This window comes from Chelmon rostratus, chromosome 14 (genome assembly GCF_017976325.1).
Source record: "Chelmon rostratus isolate fCheRos1 chromosome 14, fCheRos1.pri, whole genome shotgun sequence".
Lineage (NCBI taxonomy): Eukaryota > Metazoa > Chordata > Actinopteri > Chaetodontiformes > Chaetodontidae > Chelmon > Chelmon rostratus.
In genome coordinates, this window is record NC_055671.1 from 21,084,818 (window position 1) to 21,110,427 (window position 25,610).

Here is a 25,610-nt window from a genome sequence, read left to right on the forward strand (position 1 = left end):
TCCAGATCATTGTTTTTGCTGTGCCACATTCCACCGACAGTAATATAATAAAAACCCGACTGTTATAAATCCTTTTTCCAGCTGTCCACTGGGGCAGAACTGAGTGCATTTCAGTCCATTTTCATGTCATGACTGTGCGGTGATAACATTAGCTGTGTTTCAGCGCTCTTCACACAGCTCACGTCCTGATTGAAGAGGCTCTGCGGCCTCTCTGCAGCCTGTCGCCGTCTCTTCATCTGTATCTGTACTTCGTGAAAGAAGTGGATGTAATCATGAAATCAGCGAGTAATCACCTGCAGCCGCACCTGTTTACGCTGATGATTCGTCCTCTGAACACAACAGCACAGCAGGGATTCATCACAAAATCGGTAAGCGGGCCTCAGTGTACTTCTGTGTGTTTGCGTGGGTGAGAGCGCACATGTGTGGGCGTGTGTCTTCATTATATTAAAATCCTTCCTGATTTTGAGTTGCTATGGTAACGCAGGGAAGATGGAGGACGGATGGAGAGATTTTACATACGCGGGCACTGGCTAGTTTCTGCCCTGAGACAAAAAACAGCTGATGAAAACTTTATGCCTCTCTCAAGTCAACTTTTCTCCTGAGATTAAAATTGATCATTGTTAAACAATGATTGTCCGATCATCGTTTATCAATCTTAACTTGGCTCTAAAGAGAACGATAGTAAGTAAAAGTGTTTGCAGGATGATGCTTATTTTTCTAAAGCTAAAATGTAAGGAATGCTTTAAATAATGCATTTAACCGCTAACGCAAGTATACCCAGCTAGCTAACTTACTAGCTACAGCAGTAACCTGGCAAAGAGTAGGCGCATCATTATGTAACAGCACAATTTTGTGGCCTTACAAGTCATGTTAGAAAAAACACATTCAGGGCTAGACTAGCTGGTCCTGGATGCTCCTATCAGAGTTTTGGCTAGCATTAGCAGCTAGCATCATGTTAGCCAAACACAGTGGCAAAACTTCTTCCTCAAAAAGCATTTTCTAATGTAAATTTAACTGAATAATCATTATAAGATTATATTTGATGTTTTCTGTACTAACTAGGCATGTTATTCATATTCATCTTTATAGATAATTTACATGGTGATAATGCTCATGCTTTGCCTGGGACCTCTTAGCTTTAGCCTCTTTAGTCTTTTAAGTGCAAGTTTAAGACCCTTATGAAAAGTTTTTTTTTCTCAAACAGCTGAATTCTTAGTTTTCAACCAACTAGAAGACTTCAGGTCAGGGTTTCCCATGGTCTCGCTGAATTTGTCACGCAAATTTAGAGAAAACACAAGTTTACAAGAGTTTATTTCAGTCTGGATCCTCGATATATGATGGTGACACATGGTCTGTACAGCTGACATAAAAAAGTTTTAATCTATTACAGGTAAATTTAAATATTGATGACATGACAGCTTAAAAAACAGCTAATAATAAAGGAAGTTAGACAGTTATTTTAGTTATTCTAGTTATTTAGTTATTTTTAGTTTTTTAGGACTTTAGTTCCTTTCCTTGACAATTGTTGAAAACACATCACTAATGTGTGCAGCTAATCAGCTACAGATGATAAAATCTGCCAGCAACAGTTTACCTTTCAACAAATTTAACCTTTAAAATTGAAAAGCTGCTTTCCTTCTGAAATAAAGGACCTATTGTCCAATAACAGTAGCGTAAAAACAGTAAGTAAACAGGGGTCTAAGCAGCAGGTGGGGGAATTCATGTTTTTGTTTTCTTTTGTTTTGTGATGAGCCAAAAAACCATGGTCAAAGAAAATGAATGTACATTGAGATTAGTGTAGAATAAATTAAAAGCCTATAATAATTTTAGACCTAAATTTACACAGCTTTTCAGGCACAGGCTGTCACAGTGACATTAACTGTGACATTTTTGTTGTTTGGAAACGATGAAAAAAGGTGTGAAAAGAAGAAGGATGAGTTGGCCTAGTTCAGAGAGAAAACAACAGACTTCTTTCGACGGGTAGATTAGGAAAAGTCTACAGAAAGTAAAGAAGATTTTTAAAAAAAAGGCTAATAACACATAACAGATCAGAACAAAGGGATTAGATACAAGAAACACACGTCCATGAGAGTAAAAGGATTTTGGACCAACAGCACAGATGAGTGCTTCATTTCAGTTTCATTGAAATCACACTGGAATAAAAATGACTCCTGTTCTCCTTTTTCGAAATTTTAATTCACACTTTCACACATATATATTGGCTCACAGCTCACATGGAGCGAGCCACATTCCTCCCTATCCCATCCGATAATCACAGTTAATTTCATTCACCTGGTGTGAGATGTACCTGATCAGAAACCCGGCACAAATACATGCAATTTCTAAAATGATCCACAGTCATTATTTCCAAAGGACAAGATGTTCATCTTTGAACTAGTCGTGCTGTTTGGCATAGATCAGTGCGTTTTGTAACGCAGTGTGGATGTCACAGAGGCTAAATCATGTGCATGAATCACGAGGTTAGGTGGCTGCTGATTGATGCTGCCTTGCCCTGTTGTTGATTTCTGACACCTGTATTTATGAAGCACATCAGAGATGGAAATCAGCCCCTAACTGGCAGAAAGAGTGGCGCATTTGTGATGCTACTTTTAAGACTGGGAGTAAAAGCATTTTGCACATCAATGGCTAAGGCTTGGTTAGGTTTAAAAAACAACCTGAAAGATCATGGTTTGGGAAATGGGAAACAAACAGCAGTCTCCTATGTTAATGTCTGACATTTTGTTGACCCGTCCAACCTGAATGTGGGATGCAACTGCTCCATTAACAAGCAGAACACGTTATTTTTGCAAAACAAAAAAAAAAGATCCTCAACAGGAAAGATGTTGTTTTGCAGGAGTTACAATTTGGGTCTGTCACAACTGCCAGTTCTGGCAATAAGATCTCAACAATTATTGCTCTTGCAGCACCTCAGATAATGTGCAGATTCACTCATTTTCCAACCATTTGGCATTAAATCATGGAAAAGGCTGCAAATTTGTTGGACTCATAGATGGCACACACAAAAAAGTCATTGCTCACAGCATCAATGAGGACGCTTATGTTCATGGGATATCCACAAAAGTGATGGTTGATGATCTGAAAGTTGGTGTTCAACCTAAAATCAAGTATTTTATTCAAGTAAAATTACTGATGGAAAGCCTATTTGTTTCCATGTCAAGAAATATTGAGTATATAAAGAAATAGGCAATTAGAAAAACACCTCTGGAACCAGCAGATCCTCTCACTCTCACAACAGTGTCATATTTGTTTGGCAATAGTTTTGTTTTTGTGATTCTTTGGAGGTTAATTTGGCGAAAAGAATTGATGAAAAGAGCCAAACATTAAAGAATAGTGGCAATAATGTTGAAATGTTGTATTCAGAACCGACCAACAGCATATTCAACCATCCTGAGAAGCTACATAAACTGTATATTTGGTCGAAAGAAATGTTTCGTCAAAGCCCCTATAAAAACATGTCCTCCGCCACAGTGTGAATGTGTTTGTAAAACTGAAGGCTGTCTGAAAAAAGCTGAGGACACTGGTTATATCACATCTGATGTAACCACCAATCAAAACTACATTTCAGGCTGATATGTCTCAGGTGCCTGCCCGAGTACCATTACAGTGCCACTTTATTTTGATTCATGCCTCGCAGCATGATGATCTGAACTGGGTGAACCCCCTTTCCAGTTTTTTTTCTGTGGCTCTGGATACATGAATAAAATGAGTGCTAAGTAAAGATACACTTATATTTCTATTTAACAAAGGATCTGCTGACTGATGTGAAAGGTGTCATAGTGACAAACTACAGAGAGATTATCACCCAATTATGCAGTTTCCTCTCAGCTCTATGGAGCAGTTTAGCGTCAATTAGCTCATTGTTTTGGTTTAATGGCTTCAAAGTTTACTGTACTGGTTTACTGTCATTGAATTGCCATGAAAATTGTTGAATATCTGGATGAATTGTAATAACTTTTAGCTTTAATCTAGCGCACCAAACAAAGATGGTGAACATAGTAAACATGAAACCTGCTAAACATCAATATGCTAGCATTGCCATCATGACCTTGTTAGCATGCTAGCACTCCAAGGAAAACGGTGAACATAGTAAACATGATACCTGCTAAACATCAGTATGCTAGCATTGCCATCATGACCTTGTTAGCATGCTAGTACTCCAAGGAAACAGTGAACATAGTAGACATGATACCTGCTAAACATCAATATGTTAGCATTGTCATCATGAGCTTGTTAGCATGCTAGCACTCCAAAGAAAAGCGGTGAACACAGTAAACATGATACCTGCTAAACATCAGCATGTTATCATTGCCATCAAGCTTGTTAGCATGCTAGCACTCCAAGGAAAACAGTGAACATAGTAAACATGATACCTGCTAAACATCAATATGTTAGCATTGTCATCATGAGCTTGTTAGCATGCTAGCACTCCAAGGAAAAGCGGTGAACACAGTAAACATGATACCTGCTAAACATCAGTATGTTATCATTGCCATCGAGCTTGTTAGCATGCTAGCACTCCAAGGAAAATGGTGAACATAGTAAACATGATACCCGCTAAACATCAGTATGCTAGCATTGCCATCATGAGCTTGTTAGCATGCTAGCACTCCAAGGAGTAACGGTGAACATATCATCAATATGATGAGCATAGTAAACACGATACCTATGAAACATCAGTTTGTTAGTATTATCGTTGTAAGTGTGTCAACATGCTGTTGTTAGCATAGCTCAATGCACACAAAGCTGCTAGCATGGCTATATACTCTGTTTTGCTTATAATTTATTTTCTAGCTGTTCTAATTTACTTCTGCCTGTTATAAAAGCTTTGCAGGTATCTGGGTGGCTGTTTCCTTGAAAGCAGGTTTCATAACCAGTCTGAGAAAAATGAGAAATCTGTGAGTGTCTTGAAAATGGCAGAAGCAATTCACATTTTGAATTGGGTGGACTGAAAATTAATGAAAGCAGCTTATTTATTAATAGAGGCTGTTTCTTCAGTGTGAGGCTCTCAGGATTAAGGAACAATCTATTGACGGAGAGTAAAAACAAAGTTCAACAAACCTGGACACAGTCAGAGCTGAACTCCCCGAATCCTTGAATCGCGTCATGAACACCAGGATCACTCAGAGAAGGAAAAGTGAAGCAGTGGTTACATAACATACGTGCTTGCACGACTACATTTATGAGGACCCTCGCTGATATAATGACCCTAACCATAAAAGGGTCATTATGGGTATTCTTATATTTTTCACCATTATTGGTCGTGGTGATTCCGAGTAGCATTACTGTTGGATCGCTTTCCATTTTCCTCACAGCGACCGAAAAATGATCCAAATTTCCATGCTACAGCAGGGGTAGGTGAGAGGGTGGAGTAGAAAAAAACAGTAGGAGAAAAAGTGTGCGTTCATTCATTCATTTAGCCTATAATGGAGACATGACAGCAGATAGAAATGGTGCCAGTTGGACTGAATCAGGTCCACAGAATTACATCGTGAAATCAAGACTCATTAGGAACCAGTCTAAACACTGATGGTGTCATTATTCTTTAGCCATTACATTGTTCAATCAGCATTTACTTCAGAATTATGTGTTAAAGCAAAAAAACGTGTCTCTTTTAAATTATGATGCATTTGTTCCCTGTGAAAATAACCTAATTTAAGACTTTAATCGAGTCATAACTGTCTAGGTTGCTGGTATTAAGGTGCTAAAACTGTCTCAGGTTGATTGGAGATGTCTCGTGTGGTGTCAACTTGCATTTTATTGGTTTTTGTGACAGTAAATATACAAACGATCACCTCACACACATATATATGGATGCAATATTTTTCCTATTACCAAACAATAATTTCAGATTTGCTGAGATATTCTCCACAGTCTTTCCTGGGACCTCCTGAGGTTCATGGTTTTATATGGAGACATGAAGGCGTCATCGCTGACGCCCTCTACTACACCAGCCTGTAATGACGCAAAATGATGATGATTCAACTTCTCAGTTTACTGCTCACTGTGGAGCTTTTGTAACACAGGGAGCACTCGGCAGTACGTGGGTTCAGCTGAGTCTTAAAGGTGCAGGTATGGGCCGGGCTCAGAGCTGAATACTTCACCACAACAGCTTTAGGGATTTCTGGGAAACCACAATCCAGCTCTGCTTTTGAGATGATTTTTGTGGAGAATTTTGTGACGCTGAGGCTCACGCTCCCTCAGCGTTGTTTCCCAAATCTATACAATACAAGAAGTCTGATTCACGTGGGTCTGCTGTTACGCCTGTTCATGTCCGTTGAAACAGATCTTTGTCGGTGGGTTTAAGAATGGGAAAATCCTCTTCCTACAGAGTGAGCAAGCTCCTCCACTAAGAAAGCTCCACGTGCGGCTGGGATTGATGCAGCTGTACAGGTTGGTGCAAGCTGCCTTATTAAAACCATGAAATGTGTTAATAAATGAGACAACAATATGAAAATGCCATGGTTGATATATGTCCCTTTGGTTTGTTCATAACCCTGAAACCGACTGTTAACCTTTGAATGAGCGAGGACCAGACAAACTGTCCAAATATGTCCTCGAAAACTCAAATCAGTCCTCACAAAGGTAGAAGTACAAAAACCACACGGAGTAAAGAAGTTGCTTTATGGTACAAAACAGAGGGAGGGCTCTCTGTTCTCACAGCGTTTACAAGCCAGGCTCAGAAGAACATGATGCAAACACACACACACACACACACACACACACACACACACACACACACACCAAGCTCTCAGCAGTTGAAAGTCATTTGAAATCTATAAAACATTATTGTTAAACCAAGAAAAGAAAATGAGTGAAATAAAACAGGACTTGTTTACAACTGAAGACGCACAAACACAACCTTTTCTCTCGTTTTCACTGATATTCAAGTTATCAGGTGATGCTGAAGCAGAGCTGGGCGACCAGTTTGGATTAAAAAATGACAACAAAACATCTCCAGAGATACAGAAAAAAACTGGCACGCGTGGACACATGCAAATCAAGATTTTAGTGCATCGGTTTCTATTCTAATTTCTACCAATTTAAACAGTTTTTACCTCAAAGGATCATTCTGATCTTTCACAATTTGTCATTTCTATCAGTCGGAAAATACACTGTACTCACCAGCTTAAACAGCTGAGGTCTAGGAACACGGTAGCATTAATAAAAAGACTGTAGATGAACTGTTGGGACATTTATACTGAAACATTTGATGCATATTTGACATTTTTTATCACAACCTCCTTGTTTAGAGGCAGCCACAGCCTCCCTCATCCTGATTTAAACAGGGTGGATGATAAAAACATTATTGCTCATCCTTACAATGACAGAAAAACATATTAAATTAAGCTCTTTTGGTAAGTAACATTAAGAACCAGCACATTAATAAGGAATGTGTGGAGGGAAAATGGGGCATAAATTCTGAATATTGCACCCGTGCACACACACATCCTCAGTACTAACAGAACAGCTCTATGAAAGCATTGCTTCAGGACCTCATTTTCCATAGTATCTGTTGAGGTTTCCAGGATCTGGTCATGTTAATGTTTCCATGTTCCCAGATTTTAGCCTCTAACTTGGTGAATATAATGTTAATATTACAGATAAGAATGATGAACAAAACTACAAAAATTAGGCCCAAGTTGTAATGAACTGGAATCATCCTTCAAGGCTGATTACAGTGTCGGTGCATCACTAACACAAGGAACACATAAACAGACAGAAGTTATCCAACAGCAGAGACGCAGCACAGCAGTTCAGTCCTGATTTAAACCTCCATAAAGGATGTTAGCAAGCTCTTCCGACTCGCCGGATTCCCCTTTGACCTCCCAGTCTTTATAAAATCGCTGCAGACTCCAGAGTTCAGAGGTCAGGGATGCGAGAGTCGACAGCAGTCTTTAAGTGCAGGGATCCTTTCAGTCTCATCGTCCTCTTTTCAGAAGTCCGGGGGGACGTTTATGATGACGAACACACGAGCCACCACAGACAGGAAGTGGGCTGAAGCTGCAGCAGCAGGCTTTGCATGAGCACATGTACAGACACATACAGTATGTATAAAAAGAGGCGACTACAGGCTGGAGGAATACCTTCAAACACCAAAAGGCACCTTGAATGGGAAGGACTTTGTCATCTTTGATCTTCTGTGGACAACTGGTTTGGTTTAAGTGGTCGAGAGCTCTGTCGCTAAACAATTTCCTCACCTGTCTCCAGGTGTATCCAGCCATGCAGATCGGTTTGGTTTAATTTGGCAAGTTTTGAGTCATTTTAGTGGATAGAAATATATGCTGGGATATTTATCCACCACACATTAGTCAGCTCCCAAATCTTCCAGGATAAATTCACAGAGCAGGAACACTTATCACACTTCAAAAAACCTGAGCCAATAAAAGACAACCTGCATGGCGAGATACCACGAGAGGCGAAAACTGGGTGAACTGCCCCTTTAAAATGTGGTCATCTATGATCCACAACAACCTTCAGCTTCAGTTTTGATAAACATAGTGGGGATTTCAGTATTTGGTTCATTTTGCAGGACACACTAAGGTGAATTCCACATGTTTATGAATTCTTGCTGTTACGTCCAAGATTAACAGAAGGGACAAAACCTGGTTTCTGTTGTCTGTCTCGTCAAACATCAGTCTACAGAAATAACATGACAGCTGTTTGTACATTCAGAGGTATTTCATTTAAATAGCTTAAAATCAGAGGCCATGTTCTTTGAGGAAGCGACCATTTCACTGCAGTGATGAACAGACCAGCTTCAGCCTGTGTCCGACAAACCACTGGACCCAAAAGCTTCCAGCTCGTTTTCAGCTATTTGAAGCAGGGCGACTATAAACCTGCTCGGGTTGGAAATCATCTGATCAACATCTGCTCACATGGAAAGTAAAAAAAAAAAAAAAAAAAGAGGAAGAGTCAGGAGTAAAACTGTGGGAAGGAGCAAATTCTTCAGAAACCCTGAGAGACAAGTGAAAAAAATAAACCTGTGATTCACTTAGACAAAGTGTGTCTGCAGCAACAAAGTTCAGATACTTGGCCTTATTTACTTATTTTCTGATCAGATATCAACTTATTTAAATCACACCTCCAAACGCACATAAAGAGGGTCGGCCAATAACGTCAAAGGGTTGGCAGTCAAACCCCCATCCTCCTGTCCATGTGTCCTTGAGCAACACACTGGCCCCCAAACTGATGTACATGAATTTTGGGAAACTGGAAAGTCCAAAAAAAAAAAAACTTTTTCGGATATTTTAGAGCTTATTTTTTGGTGCCAGTACACACCTGTAATCACCTGTACTCACTAGTACAGCGCACCGGCACATCAGTCATCACTTATTACTCAGTACTGCCGTATTCTGATGAATGCATGTACTCACGGTGTGCAGTTAGTTGTTGGACAAGAGCTTAGATTTTTGCTCGCATTTCCATAAATACTCTTTCGAGCCGTTCTTTGCTGAATTTTGTATTAAAAGTAAGCAATTTGTCGCCTGAATATGAGCTGACTGGCATCCGCTGATACATTCATGTCAGTGGCTCATTCAGCGGCTGCTCAGCTACCAGGCGGCTGTTACACTATTAACATCCAGTCATATTCATGCTGGTGTGCTGGACTGCCTTTAGACCCTGAAACCTCTCACGATCTCTCTGCTGAGACCTTCTTGTAAGAAACGTTTGCTGCTGCAGCTCCAACCCACATCTCAACCTCCTCCTTATGTGGTATTTTTGGTATTATTGACTTGAATGTAATGTTGATCTATATGTTGGTAAAGGGAAGATTATTCCTTGTTTGCTGCTCTTTGAGACCTTCCTCAAACAGCAGAGCCCTTCCCATCAAATCTAACTGTAAAACCATTTGTTGTAAATGGCCAATTCTACATCAAGTCTCTGAGACTGTGATCATTTTGGTTACACTGTTGTAATTTAGACCCTTTTAGTCAGCCCAGAGCAAGTCAGCTGAACATGCAAAGATCTAAATTTTACAGACAAACATACAACTTAACAAACTGGAAGAAGTGGAACAATGAAGGGATATTTCCCTGGGTTTTTAATGGAGCGGTTCTTTCAACGAAACTCCTCTGAAAATCAACAACTGTAATAAAGTTAACTACTTAAACTCAAAAACTGTCTAAGAGCTTTGTTTCTATTTTCTCTATAATTTCCTTGTTTCTCTCTCAGAGATTGTTAGGAAATTAGGGGCATGTAAAATAAAGTGTTGCCATAATTCTTGCCAAATGAGCGTGCGCTTTGCAGCCTGCAAAGCATGCTCACTCTTGCTGAACGAGTGTGCTTTGAAGGCTCCTGGTTAAGAGTACCAGTACTTTTTAAGCTCCAAAACCATATAACATAATAAAAACATAATGTGTAAGTTGTTCACTGTGGGACCGCTTCAAAAAATTCACTGTGAAGAACAAAACAAAGGACCAACAAAAAGGCACAAGCATGTTGTTTGAAGCATCTCGTATAATCATGAAAGTGAGTCAATGAACTCTCAGAGTTTCTGTCAAATTTGACCAAACAACAGTTTCATCTAAAACAACACAGTCCAACAGTCACATCCCAAAACTGACAAGAGTAACTGGAGCCGCGCCGACACAATGAGTCGATTGTCTCAAGAAATCCATAATCAACAAATTAAAAAATAATAATACTTTTGATATAAAAATATTTGTAGATGTAGACAACTTCATGGCTCTGGCATCCCCAGTTCAAAACCATAATATCCAAGCAAAAATAAAAATCACACTTTTGACAGAATTAAATGAAAAATAGAGCTTTTGTGAGAGGTTGGTCACAGCAGGATGGAGGGCGGAAGAAGAAAAGTGGTCACAGTTCATGAGCTGAAAGTCACTGGTTCGATTCCCTGGACAAAGTGGGGGAAAAGTAAAGAGGTGCTCAGTCCTCCCTTAGTAACCACTGTCACAGTGCCCTCCAGCAAGGCACTTTTACAGCAGGCGATTGTTCCAGTGGAGCTGCTCAGCGGCTAGCAGCAGCTCCCAGATCAGTAACATGGACGTGTGTGAGTGGATGAATGTGAAAGCAAAGCCTTCCCTGGACAAAAAAAAACAACCTAACACAAACAAAAGCAACAAACAACTCGGTCAGAACGCCTCGGCAGCCGATATTTCACACGCTTTAAATAACACTAAACATTATGGCTATGCTGAAAATATACATTCTGACATTTAGAGATAGTACTATCTTAAAAATACAAATGTGCAAAACCTGTAAACAAATGAGATCCTGTGTGTGTGTGTGTGTGCGCGTGTGTGTGTGTCACAGCCTGGTGGGCTCCTCGTCACTGTCACTGCAGTTACCACAGCAGTCCTGCAGGGGGAGGCAGAGAGCACAGAGTCGCTTCAGAATCGAATCAGAATCAGAATCGTATGTGTGCACACACAAGGAATTTGACTCCAGTTTAAACTTTGCATTCAATGTGCCAGCACAGAAAAAAAAAAGACGCTGAACAAGGACGAAAAAAAGACAAAAAAACAAAGAATGAACAATAAGTTGTGCAAAAATATAAAATAAACAATAAACAATATATACAAAGAATGATGACCGAACAAGAGAGCGCAGCATCGAGGTTAACATTTGTGGCGCCATCTTTACGTAATTTTTATTTTATTTTAAGGCTTAACGATGGGCTGACAGTGAAGTTTATTGTATGACGTGCAGATGTGAAGTTGCTATAACAACCGCCGCGTTCCTTCAGTGTTCCTATTGGGCGTGCAAATACAAACAGGATAAAAGTCCTCTCAGGGAATCCCCAGTACTGTTTGGTCCGAAAATGCCAAACGACCGCAGGAGAAGCACAGTTCAGACACTGTCCACTCCTGAAGAACTGATCTGTAGCTGCTGTGCACAGACGCTGTGAGGTAAAAGAAAAATCCACTGACCTGTCGGCCGAACAGCCGCTGCAGGAGTCCCTGTTTGGGTGGAGGAGACGGCTGTCCTCTCCAGTCCAGGTCAGGAGGAACCGTCCCGTCTTGGTGGAAAACATTCAGCTCTGTGAAACACTCCGTCTCGATCATCTGCAGGATGAAAGACCAGACCTCATTCTCTGCATCATGTGCACGGACACACGTACGACACATCTACGAAAGCACGCCTCTCACCTCATTCTGCCAGGGAATGGAGACGCTGCCTGTGGACACTTTGCTGTAGAAAGACTCGTCTTTGGGCTCCAGCTCCACTCCCTTCACCGTGGAGAACTGCTCGATGTCTAGCACGTCTTTACAGTAGATGGCCTGTGGCTGCAGGACACACACACGCAAACCACTACTTCAACACATGTACATCTCAGCTGCTTAGCTAACAGGCAGGAGCCAGGAGAGACTGAAGAGGAGGAGAGAGGAAATTACATTTCATACAAAAATCTGTAAACCTCAAGTCTCTGCAACTCAGCTGCAAAATCCCCTCAAACCAACTCAGATCTCTTTGTTTAGATTCAGAAGCCTTCCTGTTACAGACGCTGTGCAGGTTAATTAGGCCTGATCCATTTAATGAGTGATATTCTTATTAATCAGATTAATTAACTTCACAGCTGTAGAGAAGACTGAATTTCCGGCTCATTTTCAGCTATTTAAAGGGAAAATGAAATATGCTTGTTTGCTTTCTCAATGGAAGCTACATGAGAAGATTTGAATAAACATTAATACACCTGTGCTATTAATGTCATTAGTTATACCTGTACTTATAATGTTGTTTGTTATACCTGTACTATATGTCTTTAGGAACACTGTGGTATTAATACAATAATTTTTCTACAAGTTACACCTGTGCTATTAATGTTTTAGTTACACCGGAGCTACCAGTGATGTTATTGATTAAGACTTTGCTATCATTTCTGACACTCGTTACACCTGCATTGTAATCACTATCATTAGTTACACCTGTGCTAGTACTTTCTGGACCTGTCTCTGTTCTGGACACAGATGAGGGCTGATGACATAAAACGACATAAATGCTTTCAGCGCATTTCTTTCTGTACTTCATTCTTAAAATCCTGGAACCTTCCTGAAGTTCTGCCAACTTCATGTCTGAGATTACACACTGTGGACTTACATCAGGAATGAAGGGCGCCTGCAGCATGCCGGCCTCAAGGCGTTTGAAGTTAATGGAGCGGAAGATGGGATGGGCTTTGACCTCGGAGGCTCCGCCTCCCAGGCAGCCCAGCCTCTCAGGAGGATCTTTGGCCAGAAGCTGGAGGGAATTAAAAAAAAAAACTGTTAAAAACAACAGGAAGTGACAGAAACAGACCATGCGGAACTCAAGAGAAAGTCAGAAGAAAAAACAGGCATTCATACAGCTATTAGACAACGTTTAACTACCTGAAAGCTTTGTGTTGGGTGGTCTGAAGTGGGTTTTTTTAACCATATTGGCTCTTTATTAGTCAATATAAAGCAGTTACTAATGCCTCATTCTTATTCATGACCATATTCTACAACTACTAGGCCATTAACTTTTTAGAGTTTGCCCTCAATAACCTCCTTATTACTGCTTATTGATAGTAAGTTGTACATGAATTACAAACTTAACGACCTAACCTCAACCCTTCATACATACACAAAACATTAGAATAAGGCATTGATAAGTGCTTTTTAATGATTAATAAACAGCCGATATGCTACTCATATGCATGCTAATAAGCAACTCGTTAATGGTGAATATGTGTACCTTCATATAAACAAAAAAAGGTTTTTTAAACACTGAGGTGCACTTTTAGAATATTGTTCATAACCATGGAGCAGAATGGAGCTACAGGCCACTCGAGCTTCCACCCACCATTTTACAGAGGGACTTGGCTTCCTCTGAGAACTTGCTGGAGTACTCCTCCTTCACCTCCCTCACCAGCCGCTCCACTTCCTCCCTCTTGATCTTCTTCTTCCTCTGCTGGAAGGGAGACTGGCCCTCGATCATCTCGTACAGCAGGCAGCCCAGCGCCCACCAGTCTGGGCTGAATGTGTAGCGCTCGTTTTTCACCACCTCCGGAGCTGGAGGAGAGACGGGAGGCAGGAGAGTGAGCCAGAGGTGGTTCATGAACATGAAATCTTGATCTCTTACACCACAAAGTGAGGTGTTCCTCTGTCTGATCTACGTGGAAAATGTGGCTTACTCTTGCTTCTCAGTTCCCAGTGGTCAGAGGTCAGAGGTTACTTACCCATGTATCCTACTGTTCCCACCCGTCCCTTAATGGACTGTCCCTCCGGAACATGAACTGCTAAACCCAGGTCTGATATCCTGATGTGGCCTGAAGACACACACACAAACACATGCACACAAGAGTCTATGAGACGGAAGAAAAGGCATATTCTATATATTCAAATAAAATGAGAAGATATTTTCTGTTTTTCTTTGGTAAAAAAGAACGTAAAATATACTGTCAACATTCATCACAAAGCCGAAATAGAACATCTAATTTTTACATGAAAAAATATTGTGCAGGTTCATTTTTCTGTTCTGTACTTTCGAAGCTACTTTGGGTGCTTACTGACTCTTAAAGCTTGCATGGAGTGTGCAAAGTAAACACTGATGCTCTTAAACAATGTAAACTAGTTAAAAAAATGAGCAGAGGTCAGAGTAGAAGCATGCAAAATACTTAAATATGTCACAAAAACATCATTTGCTGGAGATATTTATAATCATTTGCATAAAACCAAAACAAATCTCTAAACAGAAATCAATAATACCTTCTTTGTCGTATTGACTTGTATTAAAAACTGTTCATGCTGATCTGTGTAAAGATGCTGAGATGTTGTATCTTGTGATTAATGAGAAGCCACTCTGAGAGCATCGTGTGCTGAGATGACTTTATGTGTCTTTCCTTTGATGCAAAGAGCAGAAATGTGTTTAAAGGTCGGCCACATTATCTGATGAAATTCTGCATCTTTATGCCTTCTTGACCTTTGTCTCGACTTCCTGAATGTTGAAGCCACGTGTATTGACTTCAGTTCTGTTATAACCGAGCACACGAGTGCTGCTGCAGTTTGTTGCAGCTCAGTATTTTGTCCCAAGTTTGCATAAAACATTTTTTTTAACTTTACCTCACACCAAAATGCTAAAACCATCTTGATTCTGCTGCTCTGTTACATCCAAACCAACCAAACTCAAGCGCACTCTTTACTAAACAACTGGACATTATTTTTGGTTTTGAGGGACAATGTTTGTCTTGGTCTGTCTTTGTCTTTTTTTAATTAGATCAGATTGTCTTGTGTGATTGAACTCCTCAGGAGAGAATCACTCTTCAGTTGGTTTCAGATCAGCTCGTTCTGCTGGAACCAGAGCGCCCTCTGGTGACTCACAGCAGGAAATCATCTCACTGCTGTAAATCTACTTATTAAATTTGCATTTAAGTGATGTAAAAAAAATATGCACTAATACAAACACAAAGGATAATTAAATTTATTAAGTAAAAGAAAATCCATTTCAGTCATCTGTCTTTGAATAAGGAATAAAGTGGAATTTAAAACTGTTTTGCTAAATTCTTTCTTTAAAAGTTGTGTCTCTAGTTTATTATTGACCTTAAAACAATCTCAACTCATAGTCTACTTACTGTCCTGTTTCAGAGCTTTCAACTGTAGCACATGGATCCTAAAAGCCCTAAATAAAGGACAACTCTGAACGTCTATAGTTCCATCACAACTGAGCAAACTTCATCTGCTGATGAAGACTGTGTGATATGGTCAAAATCTCTGGAACAAGAGTGGACTGGTGTTATAAAGGGCTTTTAAGTTTTTATTCCTTTCACCACTGCAGTCTTCCTACTGAATCTCACATTTAATTTGTCTCCTGCTTTAACATTTACAGCTTATGTTTAGTGATTGCTGTAACTGTGACACTGTGGGGCCCCACATCAGGACATCTCTCAGCCTGTAATTGTTGACATTTTGGCAAATTTTCAGCATCTAAAGTATGCCGAATTAGCTATTAGCAGTTCCTGTTTGCAGTGTACCCTTGGATGTAGAGACAACTATCACTGGATCACTTTGAGACTGAAGGAAACTTAAAAACGTCACACTTCTCAGGCAAGTTCTGATTATTTTCAAAGCAGATTTATGGTAGTTTATTCACAATGGACATCAGAGATAATGATCTCCTTAGATAGGGTAAGTCAACACTGAATATAAAGAAGGGGCACTAAGTGTTTTAAAGCACTTTAATTAATTTAGTTTTCAAAGGCTTTTCATGGTAATCAGTCATTCATAGTTCCTCTAACGCTGTGACTCACCGTGGTCGTCCAGCAGGATGTTCTCTGGTTTTAGGTCTCTGTGTGAGAAAGAGAATAGAGAGGAGAGCCAATGAGACTGAGCAGAGTGGAAAGACAGTGAGACATGTCTGTGTTGGAGGACGCTGACCTGTAGACGATGCGTTCTCGGTGCAGGTCCTCCAGCCCGCAGCAGATCTCTGCAGAGTAGAAGACGGCTCTCTTCTCATCGAAACCCGCCTCGCCCATGTGATAGATGTGAAACTTCAGGTCTCCTCCGTTCATGAGGGTCAGCACAAGGCACAGAGCGTCCTTCGTCTCGTAGGCGTAGGCTAAACTCACCTGGAGACAGAGGAGTGTCGTGTGCTAATGATGAGAAAGCTGCAAGGTGATGATTCAGGTGCTTCCGCGCTGATCAGACTCATATTAGCTGCTGAGAGTTTAAATTCAGCAGCAGAGTAAAGTTGCTTCCACAACTAAAAACACAACCAGCTAACAACATTTCTGCAAAAGTTAATTTCTGTTCAGTAAAGTTATGTGACAGTATTTTGACACTGACATCTTGCTGAACCCTGAGACAAGATGACTGGATTTGGAGTCCAAATCAAATAAGCTGCAAGACGGTCATCTGGCAGAGAATCAAACCAAACCAGAGACAGAACAAACCTCCATGTTGTCTTTTAATTACTGCAGTTGTTAATGTTGCAGATTTCACGGTTTGGTTGACGCACACAGAGAGAAAACTCAGGAGGAAACATGAAGAAAATGTCCCTTTTTAGACGAAAGAACAACAAAAGAGCAACAAATCCTGCTGAAAATAGTCCATTTACTTTTGTTTGAGTAATATTTAGATAAAAACTACAGTCATCAGCTGTTTCGGGGCAATTATCAAAACCTTTTTAACAAATGAAACTATATATTTGCTGGAATTCTTAAAGATTTAGTCTAAATTAAAAAACTGCAGGTTAAAAATAAACGAATGGTAAACTGTAGATAAGATGTGATGCTTACGACAAATCTGCTGTTGACTTTCTCCAGGATCTGTTTCTCATTGAGCGCCATGGACTCTCCTTTCCTCTTCTTGATCCTTTTCTTCTCCAGTTTCTTACAGGCATACATCTTCCCTGTGGCTCGCACCTGACACGCACACACCTGCAGGGTGAAGCAAGACACAATAAACTCTCTATTTGTATCTTCATATTTATGTCTTGTGACTTCTCCTCTGTGAGAGCATCAGGGCACCAAATAAGACCGTGACTGTCAATGATCTAACGAGGTAACGCAGGACAGCAGCTCAGGACACTCTGTTACACTGTTTGATGGAAATGAACCTTCGAGTTCGCAACCTACATGCTGAAAGTGGCAAGTTTTCACCAAGATCAGGCAGGCCTGATTGGTTCTGCAGGGATTTAGCCATTTTAAGGCAAACGTTCCACCAAAACAAGTTTCCCCTGACACTATTTTGGGATTTCTATGAGATCACTGAGCTCAGAAAATAAATTACAATATAATGAGCTCAATGACAAAACATTCACTGAGAACACGTTTTTTGTATCTAAACACTGCTAACAAAATTATGATATCATGATGTTTAGCCAATATCTAATTATTAATTTGCATTAAGGGGCACTTAACGGGAACAGAAAAGAGTAAAGCAGGTCGAGATGGAGGTGGTGCTGATGTGGATTTTAATACTGAAGTAAAAGCAGCCAAATATGGACTTATACACCTTATAAAAAGAGAGAGGTTTAGTTGCAGCCTGTAGTGATTTTATAGGTTAATGCTAAAGCTCAAATTCAAGTTTGATGACACAAATAAACACTACCATCCTATATTTGTTGTAAAGTCAGCCTCCTGCTTCATCTGGTCAACTTTGTCCTTCTTTGATAAAAACTGAATAGAGACTTAGAGACCACACAGACTGAGATCAAACGAGACCAGGATTCTATCACAGTGGGCCAAATCTGGACCAAACATGATGCAGTTTGGTCCGAGGATGAAATGTCTTTTGCCTTGTCAATGTGCTGGATATCATAGATAACTTCAGCTAAGGATTTAGCTTTGATCACAGTATCCTGGTTAAATTATTAATTCCTACTTGTTAATAAGATCCCATCCTCTGTGAGTTGTTCTGTTGATGCAACTTAAGCTTTTTTTTTAAGTTCTTTTAGAAATAAAACAGAGCGTACTCACCTCTCCAAAGCCTCCTTTCCCTAAAACTCTGTACTGTCGGAATGTGTTTTTCGTCACCGGCTGCCTGTTGGGACACAAAGATAAACTAATTTAACAAACACTTCGACACATGTAAAGGTCCAATTAAGAATTCTTCATTAATTCGTGATCTTGCCATCCTGGGGACTTACATACAGGATAGTTTAAAAAACTGTTTCTGATGATAATGTGTAAGATGAAGTTTATCAGGTGGAAACTTTTAAATGGTGCTTTCTTGGAGCATCATTAATTACTTGGATTTATGTGAAGCTAAGGTGGGAGCAACCAGCAGCAGCGATGAACTGGTCCCTCCAGGACTCAACACACCCATTTCTTCTCCCTTTGGACAGTTTGGTCATTTAAGCATGTAAATTAAATGGACCCTGGAGCATGGACTCATTAAAACAGGATGAGTCATTTATTGCTTAATTAGCCCCGTGATGATGCTTCTCCTGCTTGTTTTTAACACTGTATTGTTCAATAATTGGTATTGTTTGTTTATTCATGCATTTAGCCCCATGTGGACCTACTGACATCCTAAATAGACACTATTTTCTTTGCCAAATACAGATTTAATGCAGGATATACAGGAACATTTTGTAACATTATCGTGTTGCAGAACATGTTTTATTAAAGTTTAGCATGTGCTACAATTAGCTGCTGTTTTTTGCAATGCCTGATGTGATGTGATTTGTCTGCTTTTATTAGCTTTCGAAGTTCAAATGCTTCATCGGCCTTCTGCCCAGCAGCCGCTACGCTGTCGCATGCAGCTGGTCGTGGGATTGGTTGTGGGCTGCAGATTTTCAGCTAACTTCTAACTTCCAGGGACTTAAACTTGTCTTACAATAATTCTGGGTAGAGACTGTTGCCGATGCAATTCTTGAGTTTTAGGAGCAATATTAACTTACTTTGAGTGACTTTCAAGAAGTTAAATAGTTTAAAGTTGGCCATAACCCTGAGGCGTTGCCTCCCTGTTCTGGCCTTCAGAGGTCCCTGACTGCGCCTTTCATCAGCCATTACCCAGCCCTGTTCAATCAGCCAATTAGTCTGAGGGTATATAAGTCCGTTCAGCTGGTCAGTCGATGCTCCAGTGTAGAGGCAATGCTTCCAGCCTGAGTATGTGTGCTTTAGCTAACCATCAGTTGAGTGTTTTTTTTGCTGTTTTTCATTTGTGAAGTGTTTGTACTGTCTGCTTATAGCACACGGGTCCTCATTCTCTGCTCACATCACCTGAAACGTATTTATTTATTCATGTCCTAATATATGATGACAGGACATAAGTATCAGTGAAATCAAACTCTTAAGCTTTGTTTATCTCCTCAGTCTGTACTTTACAATATCTAAGATCCCAAAATGCAGCTACATTTTTCTCATAACCGTCTTCAAAATAATGACCTGGTATTTTGGAAAATGCAGGTGTTCGTCATGAACAACCTGCAGGTGTGGCGTGTCCAAAGCCACACACGCTCATTAACTAGAATCCACTGCTTCTCTGTAAACCACCAGTTGGCCTGAGACCAGGGGCAAGACGGGGCAGAGCTCTTCTTCAGGTGTTGTCGTTCGCGGTGTCCTGTATCCAGGTCAAATAATACTCTTTTATTTACACTCAGCCACATATATCACCTCTGTTGGTCAAATCACAAATGTGATTGCAGTTCGTCATAGGTTTCCCGCCTACATGCAAATCAGGATCAGCCCTGCTCTGGGTCAGATGGTGGTGGTAATACACCTTAAGCTCAGTTGGCCAAAGTTAAAGCTGCTAGTAGCAATGAGTGAGTTTCAGGTTTCACAGAGGTGAGTCACTTCAGCTCGTTTAATTTTGTTTAGAAAATGAGCGAGATTAATCACACACTTGCTTCATCATCAGATGGCCTGCAGCATTTCAGCAACTACACACTCAAACGTTCCGTCATTTGTTCCTCTTTCATTCCCTCGTTCTGTGGGAATGTTCAGGACGTCTCCACTGAGTTTAATCAGGATTGCTCAAAGGCAGCCTGAGTGATGAGCGCATGTGTGATACGCCTCACCCACTCGCATCAATCGATGTAGTACTTTAGATATGGTTAATACTCGACCCCAGAGCATGCACACTTCAATCAGTGAGTTTTGCCCACTGGGTTTTGAGGTACACATTTTTTGTTTTTGTGTTGCCCCCTATAGGTCGGGCTCAAAATGCTTTGCATGGCCTATTCCCAATCATGGCCTGAAGATGCGTACCAAGATTTGTGATGATTTGACAAATCCTTAACAAGATGTGGCCATTTTCCCGCTAAACAGGATTGGATTAATGGCGGCGTGGCCTTAATAACAGCGCCACCATCTGGCCAACTGGGCTCATATTTGCTGGGAAGCACTTGCTCATCATTGGCAGCTGCTGGATGTTTTGTGTTTCTAGCTATTTAAGGCGTTAGAGCATTATAATAATAATAATTACAATAATAATAAACTGGCACAAACACAATAGGGTTCTGACCCTTTAGGATTTGATCTCTAACTATCAGAAACACAGGAATAAATCATATTTATGAATTCCGAGTGACACAAAACATTTCTAGTCTTCACAGGCTGTGTGAAGTTGTAGTTTTACGAAGGGTTGATGTGCCACACTGGTTCTTTGGCTGGGTGCAGTGACTTCCTGGAGTCTCACCTGACATTTAGTTGTTTTGACACTTCAGTTTATATTCGGATTAAACAAACACGATATGACAGAGGCTGGTAAGTGGATTTTGTTACCTTTGGACAGAGGCAGGCTAGCGGTTTCCCCCTGCTTCCAGTGCTAAGCTAACTAACCTGCTATTTAACAGGCAGATATGAAACAATCTTCTTATTTAACCCAACAAAGCAAATTCCCCAAAATGTCAAATTAGATCTCTGTTACGGGAAAAAAGAGGCATGAAGCTACATTTTCTGTTGTTCTTTAGACATATTGAAGGACAGCTGGAGGAAAAAAAAATTTAACTTATTTATTTGCTAGTTTATTTATTTTACTAACGATTTCATAAGAAGCTCTACTCTGCGGTCATTTCCTGTTTCCTGACACGTCTTGCAACATCTCTTGGCCTGACGTTGCTGCTGCAGGAAAACATTTTAACTCCAATTATGGTGGTGGTTTTCATGTTTTCACTGCAGTTGAAGGATTAGAAATTCTCCGTGGAGGGAATTCAGTGACCCTGTGGTTTGTGAAAACTTCTCTAAACCCCACTGGATGAAGAGAAAAATTCGAGGTCATCAACCTTACACAGTTCCTGGAAAGCCAACATGCCAGACATGCAGAGATTTTATCTGACGAGCAGCTAGTGGGGCTGGAGGAAACAGGCCTCATTCTGCTGTAAATAATGAGGAGAGAAGCCAACACTGTAAAAGGTTCCTGGTGGGCACACAGACGCACCATCTGCCTCCACCTTCTCTCGTCCTTTTGTTTCTTTCATTTTCTTGATTTTCTGTCTCTCCGGCTCACGTGTCTCTGTCATCACCTTTTGGATTCGGGCCTGATCTTTAAACGAGGATTGCCGCAGATGGATTATTATTATCTCATGTGAGTTGTTTCAGCTGATCCTTGAAGAACACCGGTTTAACCATCAAACCTAAACACTCCAGTCTTCTGCAGGATAGACCGTGTGTTTACAGCATCGCTGAGGTTTTCAAAGTGGAGTCTGGGAACCATCAGACGTCCCTGATGGGACGCAGACCCACATAAACTTTCCTTTGTCTGTAAACAAACCAGATCAAACTCATAACAACCATTATTCTTGTGACAGATTAATTTCTCCACCGGCAAATTAACACTTATGTGATTCTGGACTGAACTACGTCAGACAGCAGTGTGGAACAGCTGAATGCCAAGAACTGAGATGCTGGTTTTTCCTGGGAATTCTCAACAGTCTGCGTCCGTGAGTCCTGCCGAGTGCCAAGGAAACTACTCCTGGGATTTTAGTTTATTTGTGCGTCTTTGTCTTAGTAATATGACTGGATCGACTTCTCTGCTACAGCAGTTTCATCCGATTAATCCTCATGAAGACGTGGCAGTCCAGCTGCGTCGTTAGAGTAAAGGTCACATGACACTTCCCTCCACAGGATGCTCAATCAGTCTCCCATTCACGTCTAATTGTGTTACGTTCATGAAGTGGTTGTTGAAATTTTCTCAAACATTCATTCTCATGTACATTCATTTCTGACTCTGCTAACCCAGTGAGTGGAAGGTTGAAGCAGTCACAGGATTCGTCTCAGTGCCATCACCGAGGAACAAGAACAAGACGCCATACATGACCAACACTGGACTATTCATCAGCTGCTGAAGTAACACACTCTTAAATGGTATGAATGAGGATGTGCTATTAGATTGATGCACATAAAGGGGGCAGCAATTCCAGTGATTGATGGCACAATAAATGATTTTGGGCAAAGATCTGGCCATCACCTGATGTTCTAGTGAAACCACTAACTTTGATAATTTGACTGTTTAAGACTTGAGTTTAGTGGAATGAATGCCTTTGCTGAAGAATGTGCCTGTGCAAGCCTTTCCTCTAGTGGTAACCACGAGAGTTTCCCAAGCATGCTGTTTGTGTTCCTTCTTATGGGGCATTGTGAGACTGGCCTGGTGTCTCTGGGCAGTCTGTTATTTCCTCAGCACACCTATTGATGCAGAGAACCACACAGGTAAGTGATAGTCCAGGTGGCATGAAAATAAAGCTTTCACCACTTGAATGTGTGCTGGAACATAAAGAAGGGATTTTCTTGCCGTTTCTCATTTTCCTAACAATGATGTCAATGTGTTTCACCCATGACTCTCTATCATTACACCCAGTAATTTAATTTGTATCTATGTAAATGTATTCAAAATAAATATGTGAACAGCTTTGCTCTTTGTTCCCGGGTTTCATTGAAAGTCAGTAAAGTCTGCACTGAAGCAGGTAAAGCAGGTTCACATGTGCTGCTCCCTCTGCCTGAAACCTTCTGCTACTGCATTTAAAATAGCAAAATCTGGACTCACTGTGGATTTAAATCATGAAAAATGAAGCAGAAACTGCTTGTTTCTCTCTAGAAAATGATGTTTTTAATCTCGATGAGGACTTCAAGGTTAAACTAAATAAACAGGTAAGCACGTAACTTTAGAGGAAACAATTTGGTCAGTAAGTTTCTACCTTACTGAAAGCTCTTCACTGTGATTATGAGACACCAGAATCACCTGCTGCGCTTCCCGCATCACATAATACACACACGTAATTACAATAAACAAAACCTTCTCAGGTATTATACGTCACACAGCAGAATCACTTGTGTCTGACCTTTCAGGCTACAACGACAGCCTGTTTTGAAAGTCGCCTCACTGCTGAAATTCAACTGTGAAACTTTGCAGTTGTGCAATTTCAAGCTCCTCTCTTGAAATATGCAATGGTGATATCAAGGTGAAGTTCATGGATTGCGTTGTTTTCACCCCCCTAACCCCGAGGAGATGAAGACACTGGGGAGAGGAAGGAATGAGGCAACTTGCTGAGCGTGTTGTTACTGGTACTGTGGTGGAGTTTAAGGCTAATGTAGCCTCTGAATGAGCCTGAGTAAGCTTTTGAGTGGTGTGTGTGTGTGTATGTGTGTAAAGGCATTATGCTGATGCACATTAAAGAGAGAGACGGCAGCAAAAGGAAAAGAAGAAGCAGAAACAAAAAAACAGAGAGGAGACGGGGAGGTTCATGACGCTCATATTGAACTTTACCTCTCCAGCCACTTCCACTGGAGGAACCTGTTGTAGTACATGCTGTCGAGGTAGTCCGCGAAGGGCGCCACGCTCAGGTAGTCGTGGATCAATCTGGAAAAAACACAAAGGAGAGCATCTGCAGGTCATTTTCAGTGTAAACACACCGCAGCGACTTAATGTCAGTCTACTCTAACTTTAGCTGAGCAAGCAGCAAATGTGGCCAAAAGTGGCAACATTTCATTTCCCTTCATTAACCAAAGATTCTCCTGAGGTGAAACAATTAGTCAATTAATTGATAAATGAATAGATTCATTGGAAAAGTAAACAACAGATTCATGGATAATGAAAATAAGCTTTAGTTTCAGCCCTTTGTTGTAGAATATACAGTGATTGTCATTTTAAGTGTCCACATGATGAAACGCAGTCTGCAAAGTGACTTTAAAGTTTACTAACAATAGCTAACATTAGCCACCATTAGCTGCTGGTCATACCAGACCAAGCAAGACTGTGTTGGCCCCTGAAAGTAAGAGAGCATATGTCTTTTTTGTGCTTATGAACTGAATTAATAAGAAGACCAATGTGTTATTTCTCCATTCATTTGTTACATTATCACACTTTAAGTTTCACTCCTTTGTAATTTGGTCTTAACTTTAAACCTTTGTTCATTAGCTTTGGGGGTTTACATTAGGGAGGACATTCTTTTCTGCTTAGATTCTGAATCAATTCCCATAATCAGTTGTTTCTAGTACATTAATATGTTAGATTAATATATATTTCTACTATGTTACAATTTCTTTTCAGACTTGATAATCTCCCAAAAAAGGGGCTTAACTCAGGCAATCTGCTGCCTTTAGAACCTGCTGCAGTGATCTAATACAGGAAGGATTTACCCCAGTTTTCAGTCCGCTGACATATCAAATGTCTGGATCAAGGTCACTCTGACTGAAATACTGACAAAGTGAGAAGGAATATGCAATTCATAGACATAAAGGAATTCACATAATTAGTATGTGACTGACTGGAACAAGGTGGCAAACTCATACAGTCAGAAAAAAAGGGTCTTTATTCTGTGTTTGAATCAAAATGAGACCAAAGAGTTTCTTATCTTATCTTTTACTTTCTGGACACACAGATAAAGATGAACACACATCAAAGTTTGTAGTGTTCATGCTGTCTGCAGCAGCACCGTAGTAAATTACTCATGTCTTGTTCTTGATGTGGCTTGAAAAACAAACTGGCCTCTGTGCTGCTTCACACCCACACAACAAGCATGAGCAGAGCCGTTACAGGAAGTTACTCAACGTGTGAGCGTTGTTTTTGGAATAAATAATTATCTCTTCCTCATCACAAACATGAAGTCTTCTTAGAAAATACTTTTCCTTCCAACCTGTATGTATTTATCTCCTGTTAGTTTTGAGGTGAATACTTCATTTTCTTATTCTTATTAGTCCACAACCAGTCATTTAAATTTCGTCTTGATTTGAA

At 40.4% G+C, this 25,610-nt stretch overlaps 1 protein-coding gene across 2 annotated transcripts in view; it reads right to left on the minus strand.

Moving 5' to 3' along the window:
* Positions 1 to 5,767: 5,767 nt before the first annotated feature.
* The window catches only part of grk6 (G protein-coupled receptor kinase 6), a 45,959-nt gene continuing 26,116 nt past the window's right edge, over positions 5,768 to 25,610 (minus strand). For both annotated transcript variants that reach the window (XM_041953051.1, XM_041953052.1), the window contains exons 6-16: positions 24,144 to 24,236; positions 18,416 to 18,479; positions 17,234 to 17,374; positions 16,374 to 16,564; positions 16,247 to 16,284; positions 14,180 to 14,269; positions 13,804 to 14,012; positions 13,084 to 13,221; positions 12,135 to 12,272; positions 11,916 to 12,050; positions 5,768 to 11,343 (exon numbers count right to left, since the gene is read on the minus strand). In XM_041953051.1, the coding sequence (XP_041808985.1) occupies positions 11,293 to 11,343; positions 11,916 to 12,050; positions 12,135 to 12,272; positions 13,084 to 13,221; positions 13,804 to 14,012; positions 14,180 to 14,269; positions 16,247 to 16,284; positions 16,374 to 16,564; positions 17,234 to 17,374; positions 18,416 to 18,479; positions 24,144 to 24,236 (1,288 nt within the window). In that variant the 3' untranslated portion in view covers positions 5,768 to 11,292. The remainder of the gene's footprint in view (positions 11,344 to 11,915; positions 12,051 to 12,134; positions 12,273 to 13,083; positions 13,222 to 13,803; positions 14,013 to 14,179; positions 14,270 to 16,246; positions 16,285 to 16,373; positions 16,565 to 17,233; positions 17,375 to 18,415; positions 18,480 to 24,143; positions 24,237 to 25,610) is intronic.